The 14,421-nt window shown below is 35.6% G+C and overlaps 1 protein-coding gene across 1 annotated transcript; it reads left to right on the top strand.

Annotated features, from left to right (window-relative positions):
* The first annotated feature begins 1,463 nt into the window (after positions 1 to 1,463).
* On the top strand, positions 1,464 to 14,119 carry LOC132858221 (uncharacterized). Its single transcript, XM_060888466.1, has 11 exons — positions 1,464 to 1,490; positions 1,665 to 1,704; positions 1,922 to 1,966; positions 2,048 to 2,327; positions 2,853 to 2,992; positions 3,068 to 3,159; positions 3,319 to 3,386; positions 12,975 to 13,274; positions 13,471 to 13,610; positions 13,700 to 13,791; positions 13,987 to 14,119. The coding sequence occupies exons 1-11, from the start codon at positions 1,464 to 1,466 to the stop codon at positions 14,062 to 14,064; spliced, it is 1,302 nt and encodes a 433-aa protein (XP_060744449.1). The 3' UTR covers positions 14,065 to 14,119.
* The last annotated feature ends 302 nt before the right edge of the window (positions 14,120 to 14,421 follow it).

Here is a 14,421-nt window from a genome sequence, read left to right as displayed (position 1 = left end):
AGTCTTCAACCTCTTATCTATACTGGTGAAGCCAGCATTTGAAAGACAGGTGAAGAGAGAAAAAAAGCCCACTTTATCTTGGGAGTCTAGAAAGATCCATGCTGATGATCAGGTAGTATAAAAGCCCTTCCAGTAGAAAAAAGTGATGTGTTGATATTGATTTGTTGTTGTGTAATAGTAATCTTTTGGCCTTTGGTTGTATTATATTTCTGATGACCAGTTTATTTGGTAAAGAGTGGACCAGTTTATTTGGTGCAATCCCACATGTCGAGATCACACATCACATCATTAGGTCTCTAAGCAAAGATCTGAGGACCTTGTACCTCATATACAGCCAACACACCACATTTACTCTTAAGCTTGAACTTGTGGACTGCTTAGTTTAGTTAGACCTGCTTAGTAAAGTGCTTGTACAGTTGTAATAGGGACAATAGAAAGTAAAGAAAGCCCAAAAGACACTGGTCTCACACAGCCTCAACCACACACACAACCACACAGACACAAAGGGTTCTACAGTGATAGTTTGCTTAAAATTTGCATTACACTAAGAATATGGAGTCCTTTTGTTTTAGACCAGCCTAATTTCATGATGACATGGATTCTAGAAGGTATTGAAAACATTCATTTGATATTCTGGTCAATGTTGGCATGATTACATCCCATCCCAAAATATTTTCCACATTATTATACCACCTACAGCAATTCATGGCGCTTAGATTCATGAGTTTTAGATTATCTACATGTCATAACATAAACCGTGATTCATCAGATCAGATAACACTCCATGCCCACTGTAGCCTCAGATTCCTCTTTTTGGCTGACAAAAAGGAGTGGAACCTAGTTTGGTTGTAGCTTGTTCCCATTCACTTTGACATGTTGTATGATCCAAGATGCTTTTTTGATTACCACATGTGATATGTGAATATCTTATGCTATTATTACTGAATGATCCTGTTGATACTATTATTGAGAATTCCCTCTAAAAAAAACATCTTCACATTTTGGAAAATGGATACTTTTTTTGTGTTATTACTTTGTCCTAAAGTATAATGTGTACTTATTGCTGGATATCGAAATGCTCTTAATTCTGAAAGTCTTGTGAATCTCTAAAACCAAAAAACATCAATAAATCAGATGACCAAAGGGAATGCTTGTTGATTAATTTCAAAAATTATTTTTCTCTTTAGCACAACACATTTACACAACGGTTTACATGAATCAGACAAGAATAAACTCATGAAACAATTGTAATTATGGATAGAACCTACACCTTTAAATTTCGGTATTTATAATCTAAATGGAAGCTTTTTGCATAATGTGTTTTAAAACTTGACCTGTCTTTCAGACAGAGTCAAACATATTTGCATTTGTGAAATTCAAAAATGCATTTGACTTTTAAATAAACTCCTTAATCCTTTTGTGAAACACGAGCAAACAGCTCAGAGATTAAAACCAACATAGAGATGACTTTCTGTTATATGTCAAGCAAGGTAAGAAATCTATACAGTATATATTTGCTATCTGATGCACTTTATAATTGGTTCTGCAATGTAAAAGTCTGGTTCTTAACTGGTGAATTCTACGTTGCTTCTTCATGTGGCTTTCCACTTTCTTTCCTAAAGTGCAGTTGTAAATCTGAAGTTCTTATCTTTCAATTTGAACAGAACGTGGAGAATTCACAAAGGTCCATGCTTCTTTTTTTAGGTAAAAAAGAATCAAAAAGATTTCAAGTACAGTTTTAAAACAAATATTGTGTTATGGTTGGTTGTAATAAACTAAGATCAATTTAATATATATGATCAATTTAACTAAAATACAATTATCTATTTAAATAATATAATATTTAAGATTAAAAAATACCTATGAGGTGTCATCTCTTTTCATGATCACATGTATAATATTAGAATACATTTTTGTACAGGGATGTACATTTTCTTAGTGCAGTGGATACTGACCCATCAGCAAGGTAAGAATTTTATACATTATGTCCATATGATATTTGTGTGTAAATAATATATAATTTTTTTGTTTTGTTTTAATTCCCAAGTCAATGTGGCCTTAGGAGGAATAGCAACACAATCTTCCACATACTTACAAAGATATGCTTCCTTTGCTATCGACGGCAACAGGGCAACTAACGTGAATTCCCACTCATGTACCACTACAAATGCTGAGTATAACCCATGGTGGAGGGTGGACTTGTTGGCTGTGTATGACATTAGCAATGTAATCATCACTAACAGAGGTGACTGCTGTACAGACCGGCTAAACGGTGGTGAGATCCACATTGGCAATTCCTTAATCAACAATGGCAACAATAACTTTAGGTGAAAATAAAAAAAAAACACTTATAATAACTTATAAATATTGCCTATAAAGCTTGCTGAGGATAAGTGATTTTAATTTGTTAAAAATTCTTTGTATGCATTTACATTATGCACCACTTTTTACTTTTTTTAAAGCATTCCACTAAAGGTGCTAATAATGTAATGTGTATTTGTGACTGATACATACATTCAGGTTCTCTCACTCTGTGAAGTGGAAGCATTTTTGTCTTTTTATATACAGACAAAAAGAGAATGTGGTGATATAATTTTTATAGCTTCTACAATAATTTCTAACCGGGTTTACATGTCAAATAGATGTTTTACAAAATTAAACCTGACTATAAACTAAGGAATAATTATGATGTGTCATTAAAAACTAAAATAGTCTGCACCCTCTGGTATTAAGATAATAAACTTCAGGGTGGTTTCAGCTTTATAAAGATTTATTAATGTTGGAATTATCTTAATTTTTTTTAAGTAAGTTAATACATTACACCTCTGTTGTTTTATTTTCTCTCTCTGTAGATGTGTTGTTATCCTTAGCATCCCTGCTGGTGCCTCTGAAAATTACACCTGCAATATGCGGGGCCGTTACGTGAACATCATCCTTCCTTATGTTACCCAGTACCTCACACTCTGTGAAGTGGAAGTTTATGGAGTTGCAGGTTCCACTTTATGTTCAATTTACGATTTAATTTAAATTTAGAGTTGCTATATATAAATAATTATTCTTTTTTTAGTCCCTGTAATCAAGAGGGCATTTCTGAGAGTAAAGTTTAACAGCACTGAAGATCTCAACAACCCTACCACGAGGGACAATGTTCTTCAAAAGGTGTGTGTTTGTTAGAATGTACACTTACCTTTTAGTTACACTCATTGGCCATTACTCTGATTGTAGTTCTGCTACACTGTAAGAAGAGTATTATATTATATTGTGTAAGTGAAGTATTACTCAAGCACAATAGCACATAACAGAATTTTTTCTTCATAGATTAAATTTGACAATGTCCAGAAATCAGCGTTTCAGGTCCGTTGGACAAAGGAACCAGAACTGGAAACTGAGACTTAGAACAGGGTAAGAAATCTTGGAAGCGTACTACTACTACTACAGATAATAATAATAATAATAATAATAATAATAATAATAATAATAATAATAATAATAATAATACTAATAATACTACTACTAATAATAATAATAATAATAATAATAATAATAATAATAATAATGTGATAATAATAATAATGATAATACTAATAATAATCTGCGATGGGTTGGCACTCCGTCCAGGGTGTATCCTGCCTTGATGCCCGATGACGCCTGAGATAGGCACAGGCTCCCCGTTACCCGAGGTAGTTCGGATAAGCGGTAGAAGATGAATGAATGAATGAATGAATGAATAATAATAATAATACTAATGATAATACTAATAATAATAATAATAATAATAATAATAATAATAATAATAATAATACTAATAATAATACTAATAATAATAATAATAATTATTATTATTATTATTATTATTAGTAGTAGTAGTATTATTATTATTATTATTAGAGTAAAGACACAAACACTTTTCTACGGGGTGCAAGCACATCTTGCATACAACACATTAGTGGCCATTTCTGTGGAAGATTTTTAGACCATACATTAACTTACTTATTGCAATTTTATATGATATCGTTGTGCTAGCTGTGTAAGCTACCTGCTAAAGAATTGCTGAATTAATTAGGCTAGAAATTATCAGAAAGAAAAGGTATGTCCTTTTTCATCTTAATTGGAATTTTGGTTCTGATATCTGATTGGCTGATGACAGACATCAAAATTATGTCATGAGGAGAATCTGCTTATACGATATATATCAAATACACCAAATTTCAGCTTGATTTGACTATCAGGACCAGCTGAGGTACTGTATAGCTACCTGAATTTATGCCCCCTTTTGCATGACTAAACTTTGCACAGGAAACTAAATATATATCACTAAATATATAATTTAATTCTCAGCATTTTTATCAGACATTTTCTTAGCGTGACAAACTGAAAAACAAATTAAATTTCAGATTTCTGTGTTTTGGGGCTTTTAATAACTCATAATAATTAAGAAAACAATACCATCATTCTATGCTGCATGCACTTACATACACACTCTTGTTCTTTGTCTTTTATAGGTAACAACATATGGAACCACAGCAACATTTACTGAACAATATCTCTTTATACAAAGACAACAGGATTTGGCACATTGTTAGACGAAAGATTTATAGCCCCAGGACATCAAATGTCACTTATTTGCATGTGTACAACACACAGTGCATTTGCCTTTTAAATAAACTACATAATCATTTACAGAAACATCAGTTTCACTGATGTTCAGAGTATATTCAGAGTAGAAATGAGTCAGTGTCAAGCTTTTATTTAGATTTTTATATTCTATATTTTCTATGTGGTATATTTCATAGAACTGGATACGCACAGTAAAAACCTGATTCTTAGTTTCCTTAAATGGCTATTTTCTTCCTTAAGTGTAGGTATAAATCAAATGCTTCTATATGACAATCTGAGTAGAAATTGTAGACTTCACAGAGGCCTACGCTTCTTTTTTAGGCAAACTCTGTATAGTTAATAAATAAAATCTAGTGTTTGCATATAGTGCAATAAATCAAGAGTTATTTAACTTCTCTTTTCAACAGACCTGTTTAGTCTAATAAATAATTAAATTGAAGTATTTGAAACAAAGAAAGCAAATATTTAATATTTAAAATTGATAGATCCCTAATTTGTGATATTGTCCACTGTATAAGGGTGTCTGCAAAATTTTGTAAATGTATATTTTAAATAAATATCCTACCGAAAACATCAACAAATAAAAGTTTTACTTTAGTAAAACCAGTACAGGTATTTGTTATTAAAGAAAAGATAACTTACATAAAAATTAACAGATTATCTAATATACAGCACCACAGTTTGCATTAAATAAAATATTTCTTGATAGTTCTGTCAATGCTGAAGTCATCAATTTTATTTATTTATATTATATGACAATCAAGACATTTTCCATCCTGACTTCTTGGTCTTAATTACAACATAAAACAAAAAAAGAACATCAAATATGTAAGGTTTGGGTGTAGTATGTGGTACTGCTGCAGCTGATGATATACTGTACACTTTTTAGCTAATGATACACTGTATACAGGATAGATTTACTAAATATTATGCTAATTCTATGATGATTGATGTGAATTTAATTTTTATTTAAATTTCATGTTACAGTTGTTATTGTGGTAGCACCAAGAAATCATTTTACACAACAGGATAAATACAGTAAAGTGATAAATAGTGGTACTGTTCATTATGTATTTTTCACTTCTATTTATTTATTTATTTACCTGCAATTTTTTAGCTTTTTTTTATATAATCAGCATGCAATATTGTCATGACATAATGTAATAGTCCTTGTCACCTCCCAGCCAATTAGAAGGATGATTATCAAAGAAATGTGGTTACCTTGTTAAATTAAATTACATTAATGCCTTTTATAATGACTTGCATACAGTAGCTGCTGTCTAGCACTTGGAAACTAGTACTGTGTACAATAATGTGTATGGCACAATGCAGTATGTTGCAGTTTTTCTTCACTACTACACTAATAATAATAATAATAATAATAATAATAATAATAATAATAATAATAATAATAATAATAGTTAATAACAATAATCATCATCATTATTTTTTTGGTATGCCCACTCTATTGACAGGAATGCAATTTGAAAACATTTTTAAAATAGTGTAAAAATCATTGAGTCTTTTTCAGTACAGGTTTATTATATTCCATAATATGAACTGCATGCATGTGCATGTTTTATTTTACTTTTTTTAATGATAAACATATTGGGGATGCTTGATGATCTGGCACAAAATAAACCTGACAAAAAATAACACCAGTTGAACAGTGTGTTGTTTAACAGTGAATGTGATCAGCAAATGCTAGACTCAGTTATAAATTATGAGGATAGAACCAGGTAGCCTGCTTTAGGCAAGTTTAACTATTAACAGGTGTAAGAGATTGAAAATATTTGGTTTACACCAGTTTTTAATTGTTATATACTAATTTACCCCAGGATGGTTGCTTTTTAGAGGATGTTTTTGTTCTATTCTTTAAAGAATAGGGGATTCATCAGGGGAAATGACTTTAACCCAGTCCTCAGCATTCCAGTCCTTGTACCTTTTTGTCTGTCCCTGAAGTTTTTCTAATGAGAAGGACTTCTTTGCTGCCCTTCTTTACACCGGACCATCGTCTTCATCTTCCTGAGCAAGCTCTGCACTGGTGGTGCTGCAATCCCAGAGCTAAATCAACTTTAGGAGACTGAGTGCTTGCCTCTCCTTGAAGTTCCTGATGATCTGAAATGGTTGCAATCTTGCAAACTTACTAGCAGCAATATCCTTGCCTGTGAATCCTTTTTGTGCAAAGCAATGATGACTGCACATGTTTCTTTGCAGGTAACCATGACTAGCAGAGAACAATGATTTTAAGCACCATCCTCCTTTTAAAGTTTCTAGTCTGTTATTCTAGCATAATCAGCATGACAGAGTGATCTCCAGGCTAATCCTTGTTAAAACTCTCTGTGTTAGTAAGAGAATCACTGACATGATGTCAGTTGAATGCAGTGGAAATGTATTTTTTTGGAGATTAAGTTCATTTTTATGGCAAAGAAGGAATTCATATGGTTACTCTTCAAAACATTCTGGAGTATATGCAAATTGCCATTGTAGCAGAGTGAATGAGAGAAATTGCTTGTCCAGTCACGTGATAAGTAAATAAATTATATAAAGGCAGGGTTCGGGTTACCTGCCTATGCGTCATTGCTGGCACCGCCCTTTCGTGGGACCCCATTCATGGTTTCCCCAGGTATGTGCGTGTGTGTGTATGTGCGTGTGTGTGTATGTGCGTGTGTGTGTATGTGCGTATGTGCGTGTGTGTGTATGTGCGTGTGTGTGTATGTGCGTGTGTGTGTATGTGCGTGTGTGCGTGCGCGTGTGTGCGTGCGTGCGTGCGCGTGTGTGCGTGTGCGTGCGTGCGTGTGTGCGTGTGTGTGTGTGTGTGTGTGTGTGTGTGTGTGCCCGGTAACCCGGCAAACTTTATATGCGTCCTTACTCAGGTGCTCTGTTTAACCTTACAGGATAATATTGTCCCGCTGTTGTTGGCGTGGGCAGTCTGCTATCTCAGTGTGTGTTGGCATCCAGTTTGTGAACCAGAAAAGTCCATCTAGTGAAGATGATTGCGTTTAGTGTGAGTTAAAACTGCTAATCGCTGGTACGTATTATTTTGGTCTCTGTTTGTTGCGGTTTATTTATTGATTTGTAATAACATACTGTTACATGCTCAGCAGGGTGATCTGGTTGTCCGACCACGTTCTGAGGGATGAGAGGGTTAAGTCCATGGGTATGACTGCGCTGCTGTTTTGCCTCTGAGAATACTGTCGTGGGTCGTTCTGACTCCAACCCGGCACAACAAGGCTTCACGCCGTGTACCGGTATTTTAGTCGGCATCTTCGGTCGTTCTGACTCCAACCCCGCACAACAAGGCTTCACGCCGTGTACCGGTATTGTAGTCGGCATCTCTGTTTGTTTTATGTTCACTCTTCCCTCTGCTGAGGCGTTGAACGGCGAGTCACTTTGTCGATGTCTTAGTTTTGTTTCTTTATTTACTTAATGTAGTTATTTGTCTTAATAATCCTCTCTGTGTATTTTGTTTGGTTATTCGATGGATGTGATTTTAATATTATTAGTTTGCCCTTGGTCCTGGCTGAATGGAAGTATGCCCCATTAAATATACATGTACAAAATTTGTATTAGTGATAGCAAATCTGTATGTATTAACTATCGTTAATTGACACCAGCTCATATTGTTAATCAGCATGTCTTTTGCTCTCTCTGAATCTGGGCTATTTGGGTTTTATATTGATTAGTTTTGTTGATTTATATGGTATATTTAATTCAAATTGAGAGGAATTTCTGTTATTGTTTTGGTTTTGTAATATTCGTTTTTTTTGTATTTAATTCTTTTGTTGTGTTTAATTTACTTTTGATATACTTGTGCTGGGCGGGTTGTCTTTGGAGGGGAAGGAAGTGATTGATGTACCTATCCAGGGTGACTTTTACATTGGATGCTGTGGTTGATGTGAACCTTTCACACGTGAGTGGTGTGGCTTGACACTGTGCTGTAGCTGGGTTGGGTATTTTCTTCTTCTCCCTGAGGCCTAGTCATTACAAGAATGTTTTGTTTTTGTATAAGTGACGGAAGATTTAATATTCATTTTGAAAATCTTAATCTTGCACAACTGTCATAATAAAGCTTCATTTTGTTATTCTCTTGCCCTCGTCTCCTGCTCAGTCTTATTGGGTAACGAACCTGTGTCCTTGTGGGACTGTTCCCCTTATAAGGGGTGGCGTAGTCGAATTTGGTGCCCTTACGGGCCTTTTTGCAGTGTTGTGTCCCCCGACCGCTCTGCTACACCATCATAAAAACTGAGGCAGTGAAATTAATATTTGTCATTCTCAAAACCTATGGCTGGGTGAGGTTTTCAGAAAACACTTATTAAAAGCAAGAAAACCTATTTTACTGTTTTACCTGAAATTTGATGAGGATTCTGAACAGCAGATGTCACTACTGCTCCAGTTTACGTGTAGAAACATTTAAAAGACAAATCCTAATATATCACACCATGATCTCATTCTCATCATTTTTCTAAAGCATTCTCACTGACAGACGCTGACATGTCTAGAAAAAGTGTTTAAAAAAATTTATTCAAATTAAATGGCTTTAAGAAGAAATAAAGAAAAGGGTTGCTCTCATCACATAGAAGGCTAGGGGCTGTTTAGTCCAAAGTGGTGGAGGGGAAGGAGTGCCCTGAAACATCAAGCTCAGATCACAGGGTCAAATGGTGAGCTAGAGGTTTATGGAGAATGTGAATGCTGTCAAGATCAAACCTTTAAGTTATACTATGTCCAACTGCTCACAAGTTAAGAACCTTTAAGTTCTTAAAGTTTGCAGTTGTGAGCATATGCCAGCTTAAAGGCTACACAGAGGCTATTTCAGCAACACTATAGAGATGAGTTGCAGATTGCCACAACCTACATGAATAAAAGGCACTTGAATAGGCAAAGATCAGAGCAGAACACAGGAAAACATTCAATGCCATTGTAGGAATATGACAAATGAATTTCTGGATGAGAGAGACAATTAAGAATTAAACAGAGAATTACGCTCCTGAGGTCAAAAGATCTCTGCTTTGGCTGCCTTGCTTAAGGTCACCTGAGTAAGCACTATAGAAAGGGAATACAATGCCCAAAGTGTCCTGCAAAAAGCCCAAGTGTTTTTCATGTTGTTACTGGAGTTACAGTAACACATGGAAAGAGTGAAGTCACCAATGAGGTCACAAGTGCCTTTGTATCAACAGAACATGAAACCACTGGGGCTTGTAATGGAGAAAGTATCCTGTCCATAGTATGAGTGAAAATAAAACTCAACAAACTCAACAGAAGGATGTGAGCAGGTTGCATTACATTAATAAAATTTGTATCCTGCTAAATGAAGCCGATATCAGCCTATTTATTTGTACAATTATTAAAAAAAACATTGTGTCTTGGAAAAGCCCTAAAATGGGTTATCAATGGACTAATATAATTATCAAACATCAACAATCTGTTGATTGCTGATCCCAGAATAAAGAGCTGAGGTGTCACATGAAGATCATTCCGTTAATAGAGTCCAACAATCACTAATCACTATCAGCCTTTTAAAAAACTAAAAATACAAAGAGATAACGTTGCCAAACAATGTTCCGGTTGCTATAGTGTTGTTTAAACAATCTTGAACAACTTTTATATAATGACTGTTTGAGATCAGTGTCACCACATGACCAAGCCATGCATGCTCTCCCTATAGACCTGAGGACTTTATGCCTCATATGCAGGCAACACACCACTTTGGCTCTTAAGCTTGAACTTAACGTGACCACCTTAGTTTTTTGTTTGTTTATTTTATTTAGTTTTATTAAGTGGAAGCAGTGTGCATAGAAAAGTGCTTGTGCTAAAGATATAGGGACAACATAAATAACAATCTTCAGACACACACCCACAACTACACACACATACACAAAGGGTTCTATAGTCATATTTTGCATAATATTTGCATAATACTTTACAAAAAAGTATTTGTAAAGTACTTAAAGTGAGATTTTACTTCTATTAAACCTAGTCACAATATTAAGAACACCACGGCTTGATTTGAAATAATTAAAAAAAAATATTTTCACACTATTACTGTATACCACCTGCAGCAGGTTACAATTCATACAAAAATGTTGCTAAGATGACGCTGTCGTTTCTGTGAGTCCATGCTTACTGTAAGTCTATCTTGGCTGACACAGGGGTTCTCGTTGACATGTTTTATTATTCAAGATGCTTTTTTGTTCCCACAACAAAAAATGAGTGAAACAAGTGAAAGCGTTTAACACATACATGTGTTTTAAAACTTTTTTATACACTGTAGTCTGAGGCAAACCTATTTGCATTTACGAAACAAAGTGCATTTGCCTTTTAAACGAACTACATGATCATTTCATGAAACACCAGTGGACAGCTTCTAGTATAAAAACGACTAAGAAATTACCTTCTAATACAGTTGTGTTCAAAATTATTCAACCCCCACTGAAATTGATTGTTTTGGTCGGTTTGACATTGATTATGATCATTCAGTCATCCTGCTTACAATTAAATCAAAGAGGCACATGTAGGTCAGACAAATATAACATAACATTTATAATGAAATAACCACAAATGTCTTTTCTGAGCTCACATCATTATCAGTTTTATTCAACCCCCAAGTGACATTCAATCTTAGTACTTAGTACAACATCCTTTTACAGTTATAACAGCTTTTAAACGTGAAGCATAGCTTGACACAAGTGTCTTGCAGCGATCTACGGGTATTTTCGCCCATTCATCATGGGCAAAAGCCTCCAGTTCAGACACATTCTTAGGCTTGCGCACTGCAACTGCTTTCTTTAAGTCCCACCAGAGGTTCTCAATCGGATTTAAGTCTGGTGACTGCGATGGCCACTTCAAAATGTTCCAGCCTTTAATCTGCAACCATGCTCTAGTGGACTTGGAGGTATGCTTGGGATCATTGTCCTGTTGAAAGGTCCAACGTCTTCCAAGCCTCAGGTTTGTGACGGACTGCATCACATTGTCATCCAATATCTTCTGGTACTGAAGAGAATTCATGGTACCTTGCACACGCTGAAGCTTCCCAGTACCTGCAGAAGCAAAACAGCCCCAAAGCATGATTGACCCCCCGCCATGCTTCACAGTAGGCAAGGTGTTCTTTTCTTGTTCTTCCTCCTCCAAACATAGCGTTGATCCATGGGCCCAAACAGTTCTAATTTTGTTTCATCAGTCCACAGAACACTATCCCAAAACTTCTGTGGTTTGTCCACATGACTTTTGGCATACTGCAGTCGACTCTTCTTATTCTTTGGGGACAGCAAGGGGGTGCGCCTGGGAGTTCTGGCATGGAGGCCTTCATTACGCAGGGTGCGCCGTATTGTCTGAGCAGAAACTTCAGTACCCACATCTGACAAATCTTTTCTCAGTTCCTCAGCAGTCACACGGGGACTTTTCTCCACTCTACGCTTCAGGTAGCGCACAGCAGTCGAAGTCAGCATCTTCTTTCTGCCACGACCAGGTAGCGTTTCAACAGTGCCCTTTGCCTTGAATTTGCGAATGATGCTTCCTATGGTGTCTCTTGGTATGTTTAACATCTTTGCAATCTTCTTATAGCCATTGCCCTTCCTGTGAAGAGTAATCACCTGTTCTCTTGTCTTCCTGGACCATTCTCTTGACCTCACCATGTTTGTAACCACACCAGTAAATGTCTAGAAGGAGCTGAGTATCACAGTCATTTTAAAGCTGCCTAATTGGTGCTTATTAGGCTTTATTGCTGCTCCCTGATATCCACAGGTGTTTTCAATACCTGATTGAAAACACTTCATTGAACCTCTGTTCTTCAGAGTGGTAGTCTTTAAGGGGTTGAATAATTATGTCAATGAAGAATTCACAAAAGAAACATTTACTACTGTATTACAAAACTAATTGATGTCATTTTAGTTGCATATGGTTCTTTAAGAAGTCCTTGTAGGATTTCATTCTGAATACAATTACAAATGTACACTAAATTCCCTAAAACCATTTACAGCATTGGGGGTTGAATAATTTTGAACACAACTGTACATCTTATCTTTCTATTTGTACAGAAGATGGAGAATTCACAGAAGCCAATGCTTTTTATTTTAGGTAAACACTGATTTCAAGCATCAAAATGATTTCAAGTATAGCAGAAAGATAGATATAGCTCGTGTTACATGTTATTTCTATTATGTCTCCTAATAAGCCATCATACAATCACAGGAATAACAATAGAAAACATATTTTTGCACAGGGGTATACATTTTCTCAATGCAGTGGTTACTGTCCCATCAACAAGGTAAGAATTTATTTAGATTATAAATTTATATGTGTATAAAGTATTTGTGTGTGCACTTGAATGTGCTTTTATATATAAGTTTTTTCTAAATAAGTTTTCTTCTTCGCACAGTCAATGTGGCCTTAAAAGGAATAGCAACACAATCGTCTTCATACAGTGGCAGTTACTATGCTTCTTTAGCTATTGATGGCAACAGAGCATCTAACATGAATTCCTACTCATGTACTACTACAAATGCTCAGATTGGCCCATGGTGGAAGGTGGATTTGTTAGCGGTGTATGACATTAGTAATGTAATTATCACTAACAGAGCTGACTGTTGTGCAGAACGTATAAATGGTGCTGAGATCCACATTGGCAACTCCTTAATCAACAATGGCAACAATAACCCCAGGTGAAAATGAAAAAATTGTATAATGTTACATTAAAAAAATCCTGCACACTTATAAAATGTAAAAATTATGAAATATATAACAAAATAAAAATCTGGTGGTGCCATTTTTATAAAAAAATTATTAACTCTGAACCAATATTTGAAAGTGACGTAATACTTTATGCATTTGTTGTTGTTTTATTTTCTCTCTCTGTAGATGTGTTGTTATCCCTAGCATGCCTGCTGGTGCCTCTGTAAATTACACCTGCAATATGCGGGGTCGTTACGTGAATATCATTATTCCCAGTATTACCCAGTTCCTCACACTGTGTGAAGTGGAAGTCTATGGAGTTGCAGGTGCCACCTTAAATTCAATTTAACATTTTAATTTATTTTATTTTTATTTATTTATTTTGCTAAATATCAGCATTGTTTACTTTTTGCAGTCCCTGTTTTTAAAAGGGCATTTCTGAGAATAAAGTTTAACAGCACTGAAGATCTCAACAATCCTACCATGAGGGACAAAGTTCTGCAAAAGGTGTGTGTTTGTGAGAATGTACACTCATTTGTCAGTTTATTAGGTAAACATACCTTGTAGCTACACTCATTGGGCATGACTCTGATTGTAGTTCCCCTGCTAACCTGCAGGAAGTGTATAATGTTACATACTGTAAATAAAATATTGCATAGCACAATAGCACATAGTAATGAGTCATTTTTCTACATACTGTAGATCAAATCTGCCAACATCCAGTCATCAGTATTCCAGATTCGGTGGACAAAGGAACCAGAACTGGAACCTGACACTTGAAAAAGGTAAGAATGCTTAGAAGAGTACTACTATTACTACAACAACAACTACTACTTCTACTATTACTACTACCAATAAGAATAATAATACTTATAATAATCACAGGGGGGCACGGTGGCTTAGTGGTTAGCACGTTTGCCTCACACCTCCAGGGTCGGGGTTCGATTCCCGCCTCCACCTTGTGTGTGTGGAGTTTGCATGTTCTCCCCGTGCCTCGGGGGTTTCCTCCGGGTACTCCGGTTTCCTCCCCGGTCCAAAGACATGCATGGTAGGTTGATTGGCATCTCTGGAAAAATTGTCCCTAGTGTGTGATTGCGTGAGTGAATGAGTGTGTGTGTGCCCTGCGATGGGTTGGCA

Source organism: Tachysurus vachellii, chromosome 2, assembly GCF_030014155.1.
Source record: "Tachysurus vachellii isolate PV-2020 chromosome 2, HZAU_Pvac_v1, whole genome shotgun sequence".
Lineage (NCBI taxonomy): Eukaryota > Metazoa > Chordata > Actinopteri > Siluriformes > Bagridae > Tachysurus > Tachysurus vachellii.
Note: the sequence above shows the minus strand (reverse complement) of the source record. Positions and strands in the feature narration are given on the sequence as shown.

Excerpts from the sequence above, each read along its gene's own strand:
- LOC132858221 (XM_060888466.1), top strand. The coding sequence starts at position 1,464 with ATGACTTTCTGTTATATGTCAAGCAAG. Across the intron at positions 1,491-1,664 it reads TCTGTTATATGTCAAGCAAG|AACGTGGAGAATTCACAAAG; the intron begins GTAAGAAATCTA and ends CAATTTGAACAG. Across the intron at positions 1,967-2,047 it reads GATACTGACCCATCAGCAAG|TCAATGTGGCCTTAGGAGGA; the intron begins GTAAGAATTTTA and ends TTAATTCCCAAG.